This window comes from Ptiloglossa arizonensis, chromosome 13 (genome assembly GCF_051014685.1).
Source record: "Ptiloglossa arizonensis isolate GNS036 chromosome 13, iyPtiAriz1_principal, whole genome shotgun sequence".
Classification (NCBI taxonomy): Eukaryota; Metazoa; Arthropoda; class Insecta; order Hymenoptera; family Colletidae; genus Ptiloglossa; species Ptiloglossa arizonensis.
The window spans coordinates 8,587,786-8,608,265 of record NC_135060.1 but is presented as its reverse complement, the minus strand read 5'-3'; the positions used below and the strand labels follow the sequence as shown (position 1 = coordinate 8,608,265).

General features: G+C 45.6%; 2 protein-coding genes across 6 annotated transcripts in view; one reads left to right on the top strand and one right to left on the bottom strand.

Annotated features, from left to right (window-relative positions):
• Positions 1-20,480, top strand: part of LOC143154095 (protein expanded) — a 125,589-nt gene that overhangs the window by 31,191 nt on the left and 73,918 nt on the right. For 3 of the 5 annotated variants that reach the window (XM_076325910.1, XM_076325906.1, XM_076325907.1), the window contains one exon: positions 3,854-3,905. The gene's annotated coding sequence lies outside the window, so the exon portion shown is untranslated. Of the gene's footprint in view, positions 1-1,540; positions 1,647-3,853; positions 3,906-20,480 lie in introns of those variants that run through there. The other 2 variants (XM_076325908.1, XM_076325909.1) reach the window with 2 other exon arrangements.
• Positions 10,180-19,449, bottom strand: LOC143153895 (putative sodium-dependent multivitamin transporter). Its single transcript, XM_076325529.1, has 8 exons — positions 18,892-19,449; positions 18,591-18,812; positions 17,483-17,823; positions 16,082-16,201; positions 13,917-14,231; positions 12,911-13,276; positions 11,817-12,125; positions 10,180-10,332 (listed from the first exon to the last, which is right to left on the bottom strand). The coding sequence occupies exons 1-7, from the start codon at positions 19,000-19,002 to the stop codon at positions 11,831-11,833; spliced, it is 1,770 nt and encodes a 589-aa protein (XP_076181644.1). The 5' UTR covers positions 19,003-19,449; the 3' UTR covers positions 10,180-10,332; positions 11,817-11,830.

The following is a 20,480-nucleotide window of genomic DNA, read 5'->3' as shown; positions in this document are numbered from 1 at the left end:
ACAGGGTGTCGGAAGAGAGGGATCGAAGTGTTTCGATGCTTGTAAAAATTGATGAAAACTGTCCAATCGATGTGTCGATTTTCTGTTACACGAGCTTGATTTTCTTTTGGTTTTGGTTTCGATGGAAAATTATTATCAGACTTGTACGAAGTTGATGAAAATCTCCGATCCACCGAACGCGGGATATCGTTTTATGTTCGGTAGACTCGAAGGAATATGAAACTCGTTGAAAGCTGTATTTAAATGGACGAACAACACGTGGAACAGGTTTCATGAAACACGGGAAGACAATGAATATGCAAGGCCTCCTTAACGACAATCTTTTGTTTTAGCACGAAACGCAATAAACACAAGCACTTAACATAGTTTACAATCCTGGAACTGATTACATTCCTGAGCGCGAGTATATTTTAAGACTCCGTACTTTTTCACGAAAAAGAAAAAAAAAAAGAGAAAAAGAAAAGAAGCAAAGCGAGCGATTACGATATTTTGCAAAACGTGGTATGTTAATATTCGGTACACGAGCGCGGAGTTGGATATTAGTTTTTTTTTCTCGATGCCTTCGTTCTCTTGTTGCGAACGAGTAACGATTCATTCGAATTTCTTACCCACGCGATCGTTCAAGCATTATTTCGGTAAACGTTTGTACACTCTAAAAAAAATCGCGTTTCAAAAAAAAAACGAGCTAACTTTCCGAACAACCCAATGATATTTCACTTGCGCCATAGCCCGCGGTAAAAACTAATATACAATCTGATTGTAACTCGTTCGTTACGTGGGTCGTAAATCGACGAGTTTATCTTTTCATCGGCTTAAACTTGTACGTCTGATCGTAGTCGAATCGAGGAATCGACGAAAAACTAAATTATTCGTGCCGCGATGACTGGACAAAATTGAATCGTTCGTTGGGATGTTTAACGTACGAACAATATTCGATCGCTCGAGGTGATCATTCCCACGAAACTTTACAACGCTCGAGACCGGATTGCGTTATACATTTCGCAAAATGTGCGCAGCCTTCGGTTCGTGCGACGATTCACCATAGATCGAGGCGTGCGTTTCGCGTTCGAAATCTGGCGGGGCATTGAAATTCCGCGACGCTTATCCGATCGGAAATCACGGGCAAATCGGTAGCCCCCCGCTTAACCGTTTGTTTCTCTTGACATCGCGAGTCGAGTCGGCGCGTTCCGGGGTAAAGTGGTGAAAGCCACGTCGACAACGTCGACGACGACTACAACGACGACGACGATGACGGTAACAGCAACGACGACGACGATAACCTACTCCAGTGCGGCTCGCAGTTGCAGCTGCCTGCTCGCAAAACGAGGAATCCCAGTTACGCGCGCACGGAGTAAGGAACGCCGCTGAGACTGTATAGAATGCTCTCGCGGAGATACCAGCGTGCGCACGGTGGTTTACTTCCGCTGGAGGCACGCGGTTCAGCCGAGCGCGCGGCCAGAAGGAGAAGAATAAGAACAAGACGAAGGGGAGGACGACGAGAAGAAGCAAATAAAAGGAGGAAGAAGAAGAAGAAGAAGAAGAAGAAGGAGGAGGAGGAGGAGAAGAAGAAGAATAAAAAAAGAAGAAAAAACAGCACATCGAAAACAAAAGAAAGGCTGACGACGAACGCGATAGAGAAAACGTAGGTGGGTGGGGTGGGGTGATGGGGCGGGGGGAATAGAAGGGGGTGGGGCTACGACGAGCAACGGACGGGTGGGGAGCGAGGATAGAGAAGCGAAAATGAAACGAATAAGGAGATAGAGCAAAGGGAATGCGGAGGATGATTATGACGAAGGGAAAGCGGATGAAAGAGAGAAGGGAGAGAGTAAAAGGAGAAGGACGATGCAGACAACTCTTCGCGCAACTACCCCTACTCGCTGCTCTTCTGCTTCCTTCTCTTTTTCTACGTGCATCGCTCGCTCTCTCCGGCTTCCTCGTCGTCTCCGTCTGTCTCGCTCGGTTACTCCGTAACCTCCTTATCTCGCACGCGGAGCAGCTCGTTCCTCGCGTCTCTCTCCCTCTCTCGTTCCGTTCGGCCAATTCCTCGTATTATACCAGGTTGCGGCGTGGAATGCGGGCGTCCTTCGTTCGCTTCGAGCAGCGTCCAACCGATGAGCCCCGCTAGCGTTATCCTTCGCCGGTCCTTCGCATGCGCTCCTTAGGGCTCGGTAAAATTAACCTGGAATACTCGGCCGAGACGCCCGCCTCGCTCTTCCCTCCGCCGCGCGGATTCGTTAAACTCGCTCACGCGGCTTGCACCGACACGACATGCCTTCCGTTTCGTCGTGTGTGCGTGCCGGCGGTCACGGTGTGCAGAGGAGACGATCGGCATACTTCGTGCGGGTTTCTCGGGCTTATTGACGATGAAATTAAGGCGATTTGTCGAAGTAGAGCGGTTTTATTGGGGCTCGCCGCGGTCTTCGAGATTGCGAACAGTCCGCGCCGCGTTCTTCGTGAACGGCGCGTCGATTCACGGCAATTTATTTTTCCTACGCGTTACACTATCCACCGCTCGTTTCCAAAGTAGGGGCGCGCGAACACCGCGGGAGGCGCCTCGCGGATCAAACGGGGCGCGAAACGATACTTTTTCCCCCGGAAAAATCACGACCGCTCGAACACGAACATACTCGCGACGAACATTCGCGGACACGGTGTCTCGATACAACGGACGACGTACTTTTACCATTTCGGACGTACGTCGGGGATTTATACGCGAGAATTAGTTTCCTCGATACGTGCGCATCGATAGATCGGAATTTATTTTACACATCTGCGGACAGAGTATCCGGTTGCTCGGAAAGTCGTTTCGTTTACCAAAATGGAGAATATGTAATTTAAGAAAATGTTTATACATTCCAAAATAATCGTGTTTCATTTTCACCAAAAGACGAAATTACTCTCCGAACAACCTAGTAGTTTTCAGGTACGCGTTATTTTTCTTGAGGTTTTTTTTTATTAACGTTCCTGCACCAAAATGTCCGTTCGCAAATGATCGATGAAGTTCAATCGATGGAGTATATATATATATTCTTTTTGTATCGTTTCCATCTCCTCAGGTACGAATAGGTTTGTACAAACAAAATCTCTAACCGAAATCGATCCACGACATCCAAGGTGCCATTGGGAAATTTAACGAGGAATATTTATTCACAATTTTAACGGTTCACCTTCGTGTTACAGTGTATAAAGTAACACAAGAACCGTACGTACACGCATCTGTCGGTATCCTTGAAGAGGTTATAAATATCGCTTATCTCATCGAATAAACGCCCTCGTTTCTCAATTTTAGTCCAAGAAAATAATACACGTGTTACCAAAATTTTCATCACTTTTTATCTCGTACTACATTCTTTGCAATCTATAGTTCAAGCGAGTGTGATTTATTACTGTTACATTCAGAAGTGAGTTTCGATCGATTGCAACGAACTGTAACGTTGATTGTTCGCGAATCTCGTACGTAAAAATTCTTTTTTTCTTCAGGGGTACCTCTTCCGATAAATTTTGTACGTTTGTTTCGATAAACACTCCCGATGGTTGACGAAGGCCCTTGAAAGATATTTTTTCACGCGCGAAAAATTGTCGTTCTCTCCGCGCGGGGAACGTTGCGGTGAAATTCAATGTTGCGGAGAGCAACGTGCAATCTCTCGCGCAGACGTGTCTCGGATCGTAGCGGTTCGAAACTATCTACATCGCGGGATCCGTTCCCCGGTTCGAATGCGATACATTTTTTTTTTTTCTTATTATTATTTCTTGCTCACGCGGGCACGTGTACTCAACATTCGATTCCCGGTATCCGAGCAGAATCGAACGCCGGTTAGAATAGCGTAATCTAGCGTTTATTTGTGTGTTGCAGGTGCACCTGTGTGAGGCCGGAGGCGGGGGATTCGGAGAACGGGAGAATCTAGGTAAGATTAATTTCCGAGATTCAAGAGCGGGAACACGGGGGCTTTAAAAGCAACTGCATACCTCGGGACACGCTATAGCGATCCGGTAATTAATAAAATAGGAATTGCCCCCCACCACACCGACGTCCGTTGCGCTCACACCTAATCGAAGCTTTCCATTCGCTCGATAACTTCTCGAGCCTTTTAAACTCGACCGTACGATCTGTCGTACACCTGCAACGTGTTGCGGATACAGTCGATCGTACGAACGTAACGTTATCACGTTCGAATCGATCAGCGAATCGATTTTCCATCAGCGAGAGACAACGACGATACTCGTTCCGTAGCGTACGTTTCGCTATAATTAAATCGCGAATAATTTCGCGCACTGGGAACTCCCGCGACCCAGATACATCACCGCGGACGAACATCGAATATTTATCGGGCGTGAAACTCGAATTTTATGAAAATTTCCCCGCAGCATCTCGATGAATCGTATTACAAATCCACGGGCACGTTATACGAGAATCACCGAGCGCGTTTCGTTCGATCTAGATCGAATTCTCTAATTCGTGGCCCCAATTACGATGCATATTCAACGCGGCGCTTCACCGTTTCGGTAAACGGAGAATCCGTGCGATGATATCGTACGTCGAACTCTTATCGGATCGACCCAGAAACCTGGTTACGTTGTTTTTACGCGAATCGGAATACACTTTCGTGAAAAATCAATTAACCGAACGACCACGGCCGCACGTGCATTCACCGTTAATGAAAGAGCCCCACCGTTCATTGAGTAGAGAAACACTCTCGGTCCTGGGAGCGTTAACGTAAAATTACATCACGCGAACTCCTCTAAGAATGAAGCTGTACTTATTTATTTTTCGAACGAACGGGTTTTATCCTTACCGAGAATGTTGCATCGACCGCGTGAATAATTGAAACGTATGAATCACACATCCGCTCGTACGGATTCGGATCAACGAACCAGCATCGTCGTTCGTTGGAGGAGGCGGGGGTGGGAGGGGTTGATCGGTTGGGGAGGTGGTCGCGGTGGGTGTGGCGGGAGAATCGCGAACGATTTCTCGTTTTCGCGTGATCGTTCCATACCGTTTGATCGATGGCATCCGTAATAAGAGTAAAGACTTAAGAGTAAAGTCCTATCGATGTTAAACGCCCGGTTTCGCGTACAGCCGTTGCATTTTGTTTCTTCGTTTCCGACGAGCACTCAAACTAAAGTCTAGGTTTCAATTACGCGGCCTCGGGATCTGTGCACGCATAGTTGTATGCACGGGATGCGGCCGCGCATGCATCCGATGCCTCGTTAGTTCTACAGTCGTGGAACTAATACTTATGCAATTAACGATGCGTTTTAAGCGAGGAACTGGGAAAGTCAATCCCGAGATCCCGGGTATACGTGATTCTCTTTGTCCGTTTCAACGAGAGCAACTGTTTCAGCCTTGGTTACACGAATTACACTCTTACTGAACGGACCACGGTTTCCCAGGACGCTTGAAACGAGATTCTTTTCTTTTTTTTTTCTGTTCTTCTTCTTCTTCTTCAATTCCCGTAGCATCGCGCAACAAACGATGCTTTTCCTATAGAGTCGTTATCGTCGATCGAATCGTCCGTACAGAAGATAACTATGCGAGAATCGCTTCATTCATCGGTACACGCATACGCGTGGATACATTTCGTAATGTGGCGCGCTTCGCGCGGCAATTACCGATGGCTCGATTTATTTTCTTACCACATTGTTAAGGCAATACCCATAGCGGAACAAGTGCGATCGTTTAGCGTTTAATAATCGTACGAAGACAGCGAGTAGGTAGTCATCGACGTGTGTACATTGTAGCTTTGATAATATCTAGGTCGCTATTTTTTTTTTTTTTTAAGTACCGAGCTGACATTAACGAGAGATAAATTAACCGGACACGTAACGTATCGGTACGAACGTTATTTCAAAAGAGACAATTATCGCGCGCAAGATGTTTTATACGAGTGCACGGCTATTGGTCAATAAACGTGGACGTAATTGTTAACAAGTTGGAAAATATTTACTGGAAGAACGTAGAATGTTGGCTGTTTCTCGATTCAGCTTTCCTCGAGGGCAGGACATTCGCGACTTCGGTTCTATCAGCTGTCTTATCATTGCGGTAGAAAGCTCTTTGGCTTCTCACGATGCCGGAACTATATCGCGAATATTTCACGTAGACTCGCTTCTATTAAATTCACCGAACTGTGTAACTTAAACCGTTCTTCGTCGTTAGTAACGCCAATAACGCGTAATTAAAAATTTCCGTGGTATCGCACAGGCACGCTTTCATCCGATAAATATTTTACAAACTTTCCACCTTCGACCCTATATAAAAAAAAAAAAAGTCTTTTCCGATCCATCGCGTCCCCGCAATATACCCGTTCCACCGTGATACGAAGTCACCGCGCTAGACGCAACTAGACGCTTCCGTCTTTCCTCGGCCGTCTCGTTCCACTGTGAAATCGAAGACATTAGTTTCGCGCGCGCGCGCGCGAGACGTTTCCTACCGAAAGGCTCCGAGCGTGTAATCGAACGTGAGAGCGCTTCGAGGTTGGAAAAAAAGAAGAGAGATGTCGGAAAGCTACCATATTTTTCACTCCGTCGCCCCGGCAGCGTGGCCTCAAAGGTAGAGAAACTTGTTAACTTTGAGAAATAATACGGGTGTATTTACACGAGATCTTCATCAGCAAGAATGCACACGCGGCCCATCTCCTTCCCGGCGAAAAATATTGTTCGGCATAAATTCGCGGGGCACGGTGCGCGTCTCCCGGTCGAGTGCATTCGGTGCAACGGGGGATAGTATGCAACCACGGCGCGCACCGTGCACCGTGCACCGTGCACCGCGCACCGTGCACCGTGTGCGTGCACCGACACGCGCGCAGGCGCCGTACGCTCCCGCGAGCAGCCGACTACTCCCTTAGCGTGCGCGCGTGAATGAGCGAGTACGAAGTTTATTATAATGGCGTTATGCGCATTATACCAGGTTGCTCGTTAGGCACGTATGCACGGTATGAGGAAACGGAACGGGCCGTTCGCCGTGGAAACTATGTGTGTCTCGCGAGGTCGAAAAAATCACCGGTGGCTATCTACCGCGTTCACCCCGTACCTATGGGGCATTTCCGTGCGCCGCGGTTGTCGGTCAGTGTTCCCAGACACGATCGCTATACCGAGCGCGTGATTGAGAAATTTATCGTGCCACCTCGCGCAACGAACAAGAAGCGCAACGCGGCGCAATTAGCATCCGACGCGGACGTTTTCGTGCAACCGTGTTGCAATCGGTTATTAATTGTTTTTGCAGGTGTCGTCGTGACGGAGTTTCTCTCTCTCTTTTTTTTTTCTTTCTTCCTTCTTTTCATTCGAATCGTTAAGGGGATACGAAAGAAAGTTTCCCTCTTTTTCATCGGGGGAGACGCTTTTAAAACGTTAGCCACGAGAAAGTGTATCGCGATACGTCATGTATTTCCATGAAAATTTACGTAACATCGCGATTCTAGAATCATCGCTCCTCTGAAGTTTCGCGCGTTGCACCAGTCCCGGTATCGTAAAATTCTCATCTATCGTTTCGAACGTGTGTTTTCCATCGAGAGGGAAGACGATTAAAATGCATAAGCGAAGAAAGCAGAGTCGCCTTATCCATTGTGAATAATCTTTCGAATTCCACGAATACATCAAGATTTTATCCGGTATGTGTACGCGCGAGTGTACGTGTTCGAATAATTTGATATCGAGTTCCGTTGGATGTTTGAAAAGTTCGCTTTCCAAGGTTTCACATCTTGATACGTATTGGACGAAACTATGGAACCGTGAGATTGCGTCGTACACGATTTCGAGCACGAGAGTGGTATAAAATTTGCATTAATCGTTTCCCGATGGTGACTGCGGAAAGATGGAACGATGATGCAGAGATCCTCGATATTAATTTACTTATTGTCGGAACATTTAGCGATTGGATACTCTCGTGTAACCGCAACGCGAGTACGTGCCTCCGGGGGGCTTTCATGAGATTATAACGACACGTTCTAGCGCGATCGTTTGTCAGTTCTTTTTTCCCTTAAGCGAATCGTTCGTAATTCCGTTAGAAGAATGGAATATAAATTATTTTTCTCATTACGATCTCGTGTTTTGCCTAATCTTCCGGTAAAAGGAAGAATTATTCGTTATTATGTACTTTCACGCCTCGTCAGCGTGTCCTTAATTTCGCTCGATTCCCGCGCAGCGATTATCGAATTTTTATCACGATCGACGAAACGATTTCAGGGAATTTTATCTCGCGTACGTCAACGGAGAAGTCACGGTTTACGTAATCGAAATCGTACGAAGTTTCATCGTACGATCGTACATTTCCTCGAAATTGTTGTCACCATTCGATTCGCGATCAATTCTCGTTCAAGGTGGCCGTTATTTCCACGAAAATTCAACCCGAAATGATAAAACGCGCACGCGCGCGCGCGCGTTGCAATTAAAATGGAACAGTAGCGCGCAAAGACGAACGTAATGTTCAGCGCTAATTCGCGTGTAATCCATCATTTGCACATTCCGTGTTCCATGTGGATGCAGTACGTGCCGAGAGAAAGACTCGTTTCGTCCGAGGAATGCGCGGCATTATAATGAGAACGCGGGTCGACGCGATGCAACGCCACAACTCGATTATTTCATTTAATTACAGGGAACGTTGGACAAAAGGTCGCATTCGCGGTGATACACGCTTCTTAGGTCCGTTACGTGCAAAAAGTATCGCGACTATTGTCTCTGGTTGCCACATAGTGTTTCGAGATCCATTTTATCCCTTCCTCCCCCCATACGTTTCGGGATATTGCAAACCAGAGAAACGTTTATGTTTTAAACGCAAATGTTACTTTATCACCGGATAATCTACGATTGTTTTATTTTATAAATAAACTCTGCAACTACACTCCTCGGTGTAATATCAAATATGTTCTATATAAAATACCAAAGTTGGATCGATTACTCGCTAACCGTCCATTCTGTCGAAAATTTGCGCAGAACTAAAAAGTTTAAGTGTTCAATTCGCAACAATTTCTGTGGTATACGATTTTATTGCAAAACCAACGTTGAGCAAGATATCGCAGATTTTACGTTCAGATACCAAGCCACGCTCCGTGTCGTCGAAATTTCTACCTGCTGCGGTAACGAAGAATCGGAGCAGCGTTCCGTTGCTACGGACAATTGTTTCAATTTTTTTCATATATTTCTCCGCGTCGGTTGATCGTTTCGAACTTACGTAACTGCACGGTGTTACCACGCACAGTAGACGGTGTACCGCTGCGAATGGCTCGTGTAATCTCGTAGTGAATCCCGGTAGCGTTTTCCGACTCCCGTTGTTCCGATCTTAATCTATTCCGAAGTGGTCTATTACCGCCGGTGTTCGCTCGAAAAATTAACCGGATTCTTTGTCGAGCTCAATTAGTGGAAACTTCCAAGTTTATGGTGGAAAATACCGGTCGTTCCCGATTCACGGGCAAACAACTCGGAAACCAGCGATTGCATCTCGGCACGTTCGATCGACGCTCGGAATAATTTTCTTTTTCTTTTCTTTTTTTTTTCTTTTCAAGCGAAAGAGCATTCGTGCGCCAAACGTACGGCTACACCAACGTCGAGGAATTTTTTCCACGGTGTTCTATTCTTTCGAAATACGTAACGCGAATTTTACGGTGCTCTCGTGAACGAATCGCGACGAAATTCTCCGGTTAAAAATATTCGTCAATCGTATAGGAATATAATTACAAATTAGCAACGCAGCAGTGTTTAGAATATTACACTCTGAATAATGATAAATTGAGAATTATATCATTCTCTGCACATACTGAGACACAAACATTTTGTAAACGTTTAACACAACGCAACTTCGAATCGTTCCAATGAACGACACATCCATCGAAATTTTAATCCGAGTACCCCCGAGGTATCCAGAAAATCCAAATTGACACCAGATTCACCAACCGGTCGAAACGACCATTTGCAACTTTGCTTCGACAGAGAAATTCCCTAGAATATTTTCAAAAGACATGAACACCTTTTTCTATACCGTTAAGTGTACTCAACTTTTCCTCTGTTTCCTCAAACATCGATATTCCCGATACGGATACAAACGTCTCAATACACACCGAAATCTACCGGGTAGTTCTAGCATCAACACCCTTTCACTTAACCCTCTCGACGCTTGGAATGATCCCTTCCGATTCTTTTCGAAAGAACAACAATCCCTTCCACGGTCCTCTCCTCGACGAACACTCCCATTCGTGTAATACCGCGAAACGATCACAGTGGATTCGTTCCCGAGACGTTGCACTCCTTATACTTGGAACCGCGCCAAATCGTTCCAGATCGTCGTCGTGGAAGAATCGCTCCGGTCGGTTCTCCAGTGTTGTTGGTACGTTCTCGTCGTGAGATCTGTCGTCGTCGAGAAACGTACAGCGAATTATTCACTCCGGCGAGCGTTCCGCGTGGCGTTGCGTAAGACGAGTCGGTGTACACCGCGTGGTTGTTTGCTAAATAGCGAGGAACAACCCGAAGATGCAGAAGGAACGCGCGTGAATTGCGTAACGCAATTACGGGCGAGGAGAGGACGGGCCGGTGTGTTGCTTAACGTCGGTCTGGTCGCGTGTAGGGAACGTACGGGCTCCGTTTGAAAAGTTCAACGAAAGTCAGACGGTCGAAACATTGAAAACATCGTCGTGGCGGCACGTTCGACGAAACGTAGCCCCGGAGGTGGTCCCTGGCACGATCCGTGCTCGTCGTCTCTCCGTCGGCGTTATTCCCTTACGTAAGCGCTGCACAGTGCACGGGTCGTTGCTTCGTTCTGTATGTCACCGTATGGCGCGCACGGGAACACCAGTCCGACGGCATTCCATCGTGATTTGCGAACGTTTCGGTAAACGTTCGGCACACCCGTGGTCCGCGGGTGTTTACGTCTGCTCGTTGCAGGGAGGAGAAGAAACCTTCGGCCGCCTCGTGGCCGGACTCCCTGACTCGGAATTCCGAAAGAGCTGCCCGACCAACGGGTACGAGCAATATCGGCCGTGATTTCGGGGAATCGGGGGCCCGGGGATCGCTCGATTCGGTTACAATTTTTCAACGGGGCCGCCTGCCCTCTCGATGTGGCTCCCCGTGGCTGTCCTTTACAAGACACGTGTCTCGTTCCTCGAATTCGGTGACCACTTCGGTTTCTTTTTAGGTGAAGGCCAGCCGCGAGAATCCTCCGTCTCGGAGAACGCAAGGATCTACTTGTAAATAAACCGAGCGACCCGCACTCGGTGTTCCCGCGTTCGTTAGGGTCGATCGATCGGGAAATAGTCTTGGGAATGTATTTGTATCGATTTCATTTTTCCGTGTTTTTTCTTTTTGGTTTTCTCTGGGTGTTCTTCCAGTTTCGTGTTTACGCATCGCTGGATAATTATCGTTTCTTCGGATCTTGCGCGCCTTTCGACACTTTGCACCAATTGCGCTTGTATATCTCTAACGATGACTTTCCAAGTGCAACCGGTTGAAGCGTTCTTCGATTACACGCTCGCGGTGATTCTAGTTCGGCCGAGAATCGAAGGTTGCTTGGTTTTCGACGCACGATGTCGAGGAAACGAGACATTCCACGCGATTCTAGCAGGAGAAGATCGTTCACTGAGACGGAAAGCTCGGATAGTGTCTTAACTGTATTGGGGCCGATTATATCGGAGAGTATGTACAAAATCGTGAAAAAGACTGGAAGAAGAACGAAGAAGTATTCGAAAAACGAGTAGAAAAATGAGCGAGAGAATTTCCACCGCGAGACGACCCACCCGATCGATCGATTGTAAACTTTGAGTCACGGTCGTCGTCTGTGAATCGTATGTCGGGTGGATTGAGAAGGTGGTTCGAACGTTCGTTTGCTGGAAAATTACCTATAATGGACGAATTATCGAGTCGCGAGTGCGTTTCTCTCTTTCTCATCTGTGGCGCGAGACAGCGTGTCCAACACCACGGCGCTGTTCAATTCATTCGCGTTCCTCTTCGATCGCCTTTTACGCTCCCTCGACGCCAGAATGGGAACGAAAAGATCGGGATCTAGTTCCTTGGGCTCCTCACCGAGGATCAAATTAAGAATCCAGCTGGAAATCCATCCTACCGCGAAACTGATGACAGATCCAAGCGGGCAGTACCACATGTACGAAATACGGTACAGGTAGAAGTATGAATCGTCGCCGCTCGGTCTGCAACAGAACAAATTACGATTCATCGATTGTCTCTTGATAAGGAATTGTGTCGAATTACGCGGGTAGAACGATTACATCGAAAACGAAATGTAACGCGACATTGGAAACGATTACTCGTGGACTTTTAATTATGAAAATCGATAAATACCCGCGTCGTATGGACGAGTATGTATGGAAGCGTAGCTTTGATGGTAACGAGGATAATGGAGTAATGCGGGTCGAGTTTGGATCGAAGATACTACATATCGTTTACGCGTTAAACGCTCTGACATGGTTTCCATAGTTATGGATATCACCGATACTGTGCTTGGTGTTTTATAATGATATTGCAAACTAGAGTAATTTAAAAGTTTATAAATATCAGAGTTCACGAGTAGTGTAAAAAGTTGAAGTATTCGTTAATTTGTCGATGTACTTGTTGTTTTGTAGTACTACCAACAAGTGTAATTTAAAAGTTTACAAGTATCAGAGTTCGTGAGTAGTGTAAAAAGTTGAAGTATTCGATAATTTGTCGATCTACTTGTTGTTTCATAATAATATATTACCAACAGTGATTGAAAAGTTTACAAGTATCAGAATTCGCAAGTAATATGAAAAGCTGAAGTATTCGATAATTCCTCAATACACTTGTTTCATAATATTACCAAAGAGAATACTTTAAAAATGAAAAATTGTTAGAGTTTGCGTCCTGTAAACACTCTAGAGGGTCTATGTGACTTTAAAGCACCGGTTCCCAAGGACCACCATACACTCAACCGTTAAACAACGAAGAAATTCCTTACCGATATCCAAGAAACGAATTCGCCGGTTCCGTGTAATCGGAATACACAGTGGTGTTGCATTCGGACGTGGAGACGTTCAATTTCGGAATCGGTGGCTTCGGTTGACCGAATCCGATCCACAAGGAGATAAGGAGGCCGGTGAACAGACCGATAACCGCTCCTTTCTGATTACCCGTCTTGGTGAACATGCCGAGGGTGAACAGGCCGAAGACAGGCCCCCCGACGACACCGAAGATCGTCAAGGCAGCTTGAAGGAGTCCGCCGAGGTAGTGTCCCACGAATGCCAGTGCTATGCAGACCCCGCCAACTATGACAGCCAGGATCTTGCTAACGACGATCGATCCAGTCGCGCTTAAATTTTTCCCGCTGAAACAATTTTAATAATTCCGCTGACACGATCCAGTGCCATCGAGCACCGTCAGTCGAACATTTACACCGTTGTGACGACTTTCCTCGAGAAACGTAACGTGCACGATTTGAAGAAAGACGATCGAACGACTAAACGATCGGTCTCTTAACGTAGAATGTAACAGACGCTCCGTTCACGCGATCAACTCGTTCCAAAAGGTAACTACTACTATATGTAGAAACTTTATCTCAAAGTGTACATTTCGATTCGTCCGTATCGATTCGCGTGTAGAAAAATGGAAGAAAAGGTTCAATCGGTATGTAAATTGCACACCGATGTCCGGTTCTGTTACGATACGGTGGGATATCTCTCGGGAAATGTATCGAAAACGTGTTCTCGAAAGAAGATAATTTATTTCTTCCATTGCTATCGTTTTTTTTTTTTCTTTTTTCTTCAAAATGTCGTTTAAACATCTCCCGTGGTATCCCATCGCAACGAGACGAAACGGACACTCTGTATGTAGAAAATACGCGTAACGACGTAGACGAGACGACACGAGTCGAAAGTTCCCTCGTTCTCGTTGCTGGCCTACGAGTTTCTATAATTGGTCAAAACGCGTCATAAGTTCGGTTCATTCCGCGATTTTACGAGTCTTACCTTACACGGTAAAGGGGTTTGATAAAATCTTCGAGTATAACGGCGGCCATGGAATTCACTGTAGCGGAGATAGTGCTCAATCCAGCGCTGAAGATACCGGCTATAAAAAGCCCCGGTACACCTGGATACTCGGAGAGCATGTCCATCACGTAAAGCGGCATTAATTGATCGTTCGAATTGATCCTTCCGATCGCGACCGGGTCGCAGTTGCGATATTTCGTGTATATAGCCAGTCCGGAGAAACAGAGGGACAACGACATCAGGGACGCCATTGGCCAGCTCCACCAGATCGCTGTTTGCGCGCCTCTCAAATCTCTGAAAGAACTCGCCGGTGTGTATTCGATTTTACGCACGATTATTATTAAATCGAATCACGGGCTGGATAGTAACGATTTATCGGACGATCGCTACCGTAAGCTCGCCGCACGTGAGATACGTAGTGGCTCGGATAAAATCGAGGAAGAAAATTCCACCGTTTTTCGATCGTCACGGTACGAGGAACAGAAACGCGATTATGTGTTCTGGGATCGATGCAACGACGAATGTACGGTACGCGATACTTTGCGTTTAACCTTAAATCGTTCCTACGTTCGAGATGAAAATTGTACCGATAGTACGGGAACTCGTGTTTTTAAACTGTAGAGTCTTACGACGAGTGTCTCGGTGTAACACGGCTCAATGATCTTGCGTTACAGGAGGGTTAAGTATACTCGTTGAAAAATGGTACGAGGAAGTATTAGGTTGTTCGGAAAGTCATTTTGTTTCGTTTTTTTTTTTGGTGAAAATTATATTGATAGTACGGGAACTCGTGTTTTTAAACTTTAGAGTCTTACGATGAAGGTCTCGGTGTAACACGGTTGGGGAAATTGGTACAGTAATACGGTGTTTGTGTTTCTTTTTTTCTTGTGAAAATGAAACACGATTTTCTTAGAGTGTGTAAACATTTTATTAAATTATATATTCTCCATTTTGGAAAACGAAACGACTTTCCGAACAATCCAATACCATCGCGTTTATTGTAACAGAGTTTTAAGTATGGAAAAAGAAAGACTAGAGAAAATGTATTAGGATTGAGAACGTTCGCGAGGTCTAGAAATTTCGATCGTCTTTGCCGATTTTGAATTCTAGTTACGATCGGTTACGATTAACTGAACTTGATCGACGATCACTGTAATCGATCACTGGAAGAAATCGTAATGGTTATAATTATCGATCGTGCAATCGTCGCGGGGATTGATCTAGTAATTTCCCGTAATATTCGTAATCCGTGATCGTTAACCGTTTGTCTAGACTCGTTTGAGCGCTCACCGCGTGCACGTACTCGTTGCAATAAAATCAAACGTACAAATAAACACACCGTCGATACCGAGCGTCTCTCGAAGCGACAAATGTCCCGTGTATATTTATAAACTTTATCGTTGCTTGAAATAAATTACCGATTCGTTGCGCGATAAATGATTATCGACTCTCGAGACGTTTAGTCACGACTCTCGATTACAATTATTTCGATCGCTCGCGTCGATCGTCGATCAATGATTAAAGATTGCTTAATAATCGGTAATCGTGATTATTAACGCAATTCAATCTCGTTTGATCCCGTGTCGCATAATTCGTAAGTTTTTCACGTCAGATTACGCACTGCGACGAAAAGAAAAAAATTGATCTTCTCTTTCACATTTTCTCGTATCCTTCGTAGAAGAGAATTGAAAATAAATTAACGATAAATCGAGTAACCCGGAAATTTGGAAAACCGATACGTCGTTAAATCGTACAAGAAGCGTTGAACATTTTTCAGCACCTCGCGTACGGCACAGACTTTTCCTCGCGCACCGTTTAAACGCTTTACGATCGAAGTGGATCAGTGGAACACCGGGTAGAGAAGTCACTCTCGAACCGTGAAGTATAAACGCTTCGAGGACAACCCCGCTTAAAGGATTAGACGTACGTACGGTCTATCGTGTTACAGAGTTTCTCGGTACGGTTAAATATATAATATTGCGTAAATTTACGAACGTTCCCGGTGGAATTCTCGGTGTGTCTCTGTTAACGTTCGAAGCACGACACGACGCGAGCTTACGTCGGTTAAGCATGGAATACCGGTGGACGCCAATAATTCGCGGTATCGCGGGACACGTACATCGGGTAGAAAGTCAGCGTGTACTCACTTGATGGTTAACATTCTCTGAACTTGAACTTGGTTACTGCCAGACAAGGAGAGGTAGGTGAAGAAACCGCCAAATGTCAAGCTCCACCAGGTGTGTCGTACCGTTGGATCCACCGAAATGCTGAATGAACGTATATACTATTGTCAATACCGATACGGTACGAATGCCTTGGTAAATAAATAGTAAGTGTATTGCTTGTAGGAATATTCGAAAGTGTGTTAATCGTGTCGCGTCTCGCGTTTTGCGTTAACGATCGATCGATGCAACGATGATCTACCGAAATTCTGAATGAATGTATATATTATTGTCAATACAGATACGGTACGAATGCCTTGGTAAATAATAGTAGGCGTATTGCTTGTAGGAATATTCGAAAGTGTGTTAATCGTGTCGCGTTTCGTGTTTTGCGTTAACGATCGATCGATGCAACGATGATCTACCGAAATTCTGAATGAATGTATATATTATTGTCAATACAGATACGGTACGAATGCCTTGGTAAATAAATAGTAGGCGTATTGCTCGAAGTAATATTCGAAAGTGTGCTAATCGCGTCGCGTCTCGCGTTTTGCGTTAACGATCGATCGAAGTGAGGACGATTTACGATAGAATGGAACGAAAATGTTAAAAATGGTTAGAAAACGTCATTCAAGAGTGACAATTGCATCTGAGGCGTAACTCGGGGTAAAATTTGTTTCGATTCCGCGCGACGAAGTATGCAAAGATCGTGAAACGAATTTTTGTCGCGGGAGTCGTCGAACGCGAGGAAAGTATCCTCGAAGGTCGTTCAACGCATCCGCCGTGGGTAACGGAAGTTTTATCGTACGGACAATTACTATACTTGGGTGCTATTGTATCACGTTTCCAGAGATGCTTCGAGACGGTACCCGAGGTGGCTGACGATTTACCGAGTTCGTCGCGTAATATAGTAAGTTATTTCATATTTTTACGCGTCACCGGGAAACACTTTCGTCGATTTATCGTCGGACGTGGCGAGTACGTCATTAGCGGATGAAAATGTATGAAATTACTCGGCTAAACGCCGCGTAATGCGCGTTCTATCGAGCACGGAGGCTTTCATTGACGCGCGCGCACCTGTTACACGTGTTCGCGAACTATTCGTTACCAACGAGATGGAAATCTCGCGTGGAGAACAAAAATTCACGTATCACGATTTTCTCACTCGAATCGTCACAGGTTCGCTCGAGTTACGAATCAACTCCGTACACCGTGATCAGCGAAAGTAACGCGTAAGGGATCCACGAAGACGACAATGGATCGCGAAACGATCTCGATTCAAATTCGTGCGATTCATCGTAGCGGAGGTGGTTCGTAAAGCGCATAAATTTCAACGAGAGGAAGGTCAAGGCACGCGATTATGGCGAAACGAACGACATTCACTTGTCAAATTCTAGCCGCGATCCCTCGCGAGCGATCTCCCAGATCCGATCGAGTCCACCGACGTTCGTCGCTGCAGTGACGATCACCAGGATAACGGCTGTGAGCATCAATAGACCTTGAAACACATCGGTGATCAGGACCGCTTTGATACCACCGATCGTTGAATAAAACGTGCAGACCAATCCTGTGCCGATTACGCTAGCGGTCGTCGATATACCCGTGGTGGCTTCCAGAGCGAGCGCCGGCGCGTAGAGTACCACTCCGCTGTACAAAAGCAGCTGAAGCTGAAAAGCGAGGCTGGCCGACGTTTTCGCGACGGTGCCGAAACGTTTCTGTAAATACTGGAAACAGACGAAGCAACGTTCATTGTTTGAGAAACCAATTAACGGGACCTCGATAACATCGAAGTTAGATCGCGTCCAAATAGTCTGGGTCCGTTCGTGTTGTTGAAATCGAACGAGATAAGATAACAAAAAAAAAAAAAAATCTCGTCATTCTCGACAGATGTTTCGCGTTCGGTGTTCCCACATTGTCTGCTCGTTCGAATTTTGATTTTTTTTCTTTTTTTTATTCACAGGGTGTCCCGATCGTCACCGGTCGATTCGAATTTCATATTGTTTTTAAAACGTCGAATCGATCGATCCCAAACTCGACGTACGTTGTTTGGATAGATGGGAGAGACAATTCCAGAGCCTAGAGACAACATTGAACGCATGATTGGTGACACTGACATGTCACAATTGACATTTCACATTCTTTACATGATAAATTTTGGGAAAAGATCGGTGATCCGTGAAAACAGCCGAGGATGATCATAAAGAAGATGTTCTGTTCCATTGTTAACTCCCAAGTGTGTACTTTTAAACGAAAGAAGAAATATCAAGATCACTCGAATCGTTCTAGTTTTATTCAAAAAGTAAATCGACCGGTGACGATCGGGACACCTGCTTCTTTTTCAAAATGTAAGGAACAAGGTACGGTTTTACTGTTTTTTCATCCAAGATTCGATTTGCTAATTTTTCCAGCGCGTTTTCCTCCGAGGAAACATTCGTGGAAACTCGTCACGCTTCGTAGACCGACTTCGTCAGATTTCCCCTCGAGGACTTACCTCGAAAGCGCTGGTCGTTCCGAGTTTAAAGAACACGGGTATGTAGCAATGGGCGACGAACGGTGTGGCCAGTCCGTAAGCAATATTGATCACGGCGTACTGTGTACCATAAACGTAATTTTCCGAGCTGACTCCCAGCAGACTGACCGCGGACAAGTACGAGACCGTTAAACCTATCGCGACCGGCAACGGTCCCATCGATCTGTTCGCCACAAAGTACTCCTGTCGCGGTACAGAACGAAATTACCATCGTATCGGCGACATTGTCAACTTGGAACGTAACGTAAAAACAAACACTCACCTCCGTGGACTTCTGTTTACCACCGGTGAGCCAATAATACACACCGATTCCCGAACTGACGATCACCATCGCCACGATCACCGCGTAATCCGCTGCCATTAACGTGGCCATGTTTCGTTCTCGGTGTCCTCGAGCTGAATTCGACCAACGGACAGCGTCCAATCGCCAATCGACCAGGGATACAATTATATTTATTCGTTGGGATCAATTGACCGACGATTAAGTACCGTGCATCGTGTACGTTCGATCGTTGCCGTCGTTTCGACGCTTTCAACGGTTCACGTCATTTCCACGATAATCGAAAATTATTTACGATCGCGACGGTTCAACCTGTCGGTGTGCACTTGACTGCGAACGATACAGTTCTTTTTTTCTTCCTCTTCTTTTTTCTTCTCGTCCGTTATCGATTCAATAGTCACGTTACCGCAGTTGCGGACTTCACTGGCGTGCGTTCTAGCCGCGATAAAACGAGTCGCTCGGTTGTCCCCTTATCGGTCCGACGATCGTTCGGTATTTGTTCGCACGTGCTCTTAGACGGCTTTGTTATCGTCGACCTAGTGCAAGATCGGTATAATTCACGCACTTCCTCTTATCATGGATGGCCGACTCGATACACGGTAGAAAATTATCGATATCCCGCGGTGTTGAACTCGCGCGTCGCATCGTTCGAATGCCGAAGCCGAATCGAAGCGAACCAGCGACCGAGCGCCGCGGCGACATCTTAAACATTGTAACGAAGATCAACTCGCAGATAACAGAGATATCGTTAATAAACCGAAATGTAAAAAAGTACACGGAGTTAGAACCGAGACCTCTCGTGTTTTATCGCTGATTTTTTCACCGCGTCTGAGTCGGTGGTGGTTCGACGTTTAATAAATATTTGAGCACGATGCGTAAATATAACGATACTTGTCGATCGTCGTCGCGTCGAGTGTCGTTAATTTAGTCGAAGACCCGCGGGTATATTCGAACACCCGTACGGGTCAATTAATTCCCGACGGTTTAATTAAACGGCGCTCCGTTTACGATATTACCGCGTTCGACGATCGAATACTTCTCGATGGTACGGTTCCTCGTGCGTGAACACGCGTATTAATAGATTGTTCGAGAAATTTTAACGTTCGGTCGAACTTATCGAACAGTACTACATTGAACAGTACCGTTCGAGAGGTTTTTTCAAACGACGAAACTTGTTGTGCAAGCTAGTATATTCTATCGAAGCTGAAATAAACCTCTTTAAATGTTACAAATGCTCAATAAAGAAAAAAAGAATACCCTGCATAATACTGTCTTTGATTATAGTGTACACTTTTGCTCGTACACGCGAAATATACCTAACTGCTCCGACTGTCTTTCGGTAGGTGTGACGCCAATGGGTCGATCGCAAGTTTAACCCATAGTAGTATTCAAAATATTTACATTGTACGTTTGTGTATACACATGTAGTAGGTTGTTCGCTAAGTCGTTCGATAAAACTTATTGAGCAACCTGGTATTATACTGTGCAATAAGTTTTATCGAACGACAAAGATTATTGAACAACCTAGTATATCCTATCGAAGCTGAAATAAACATTTTCAAATGTTTCAA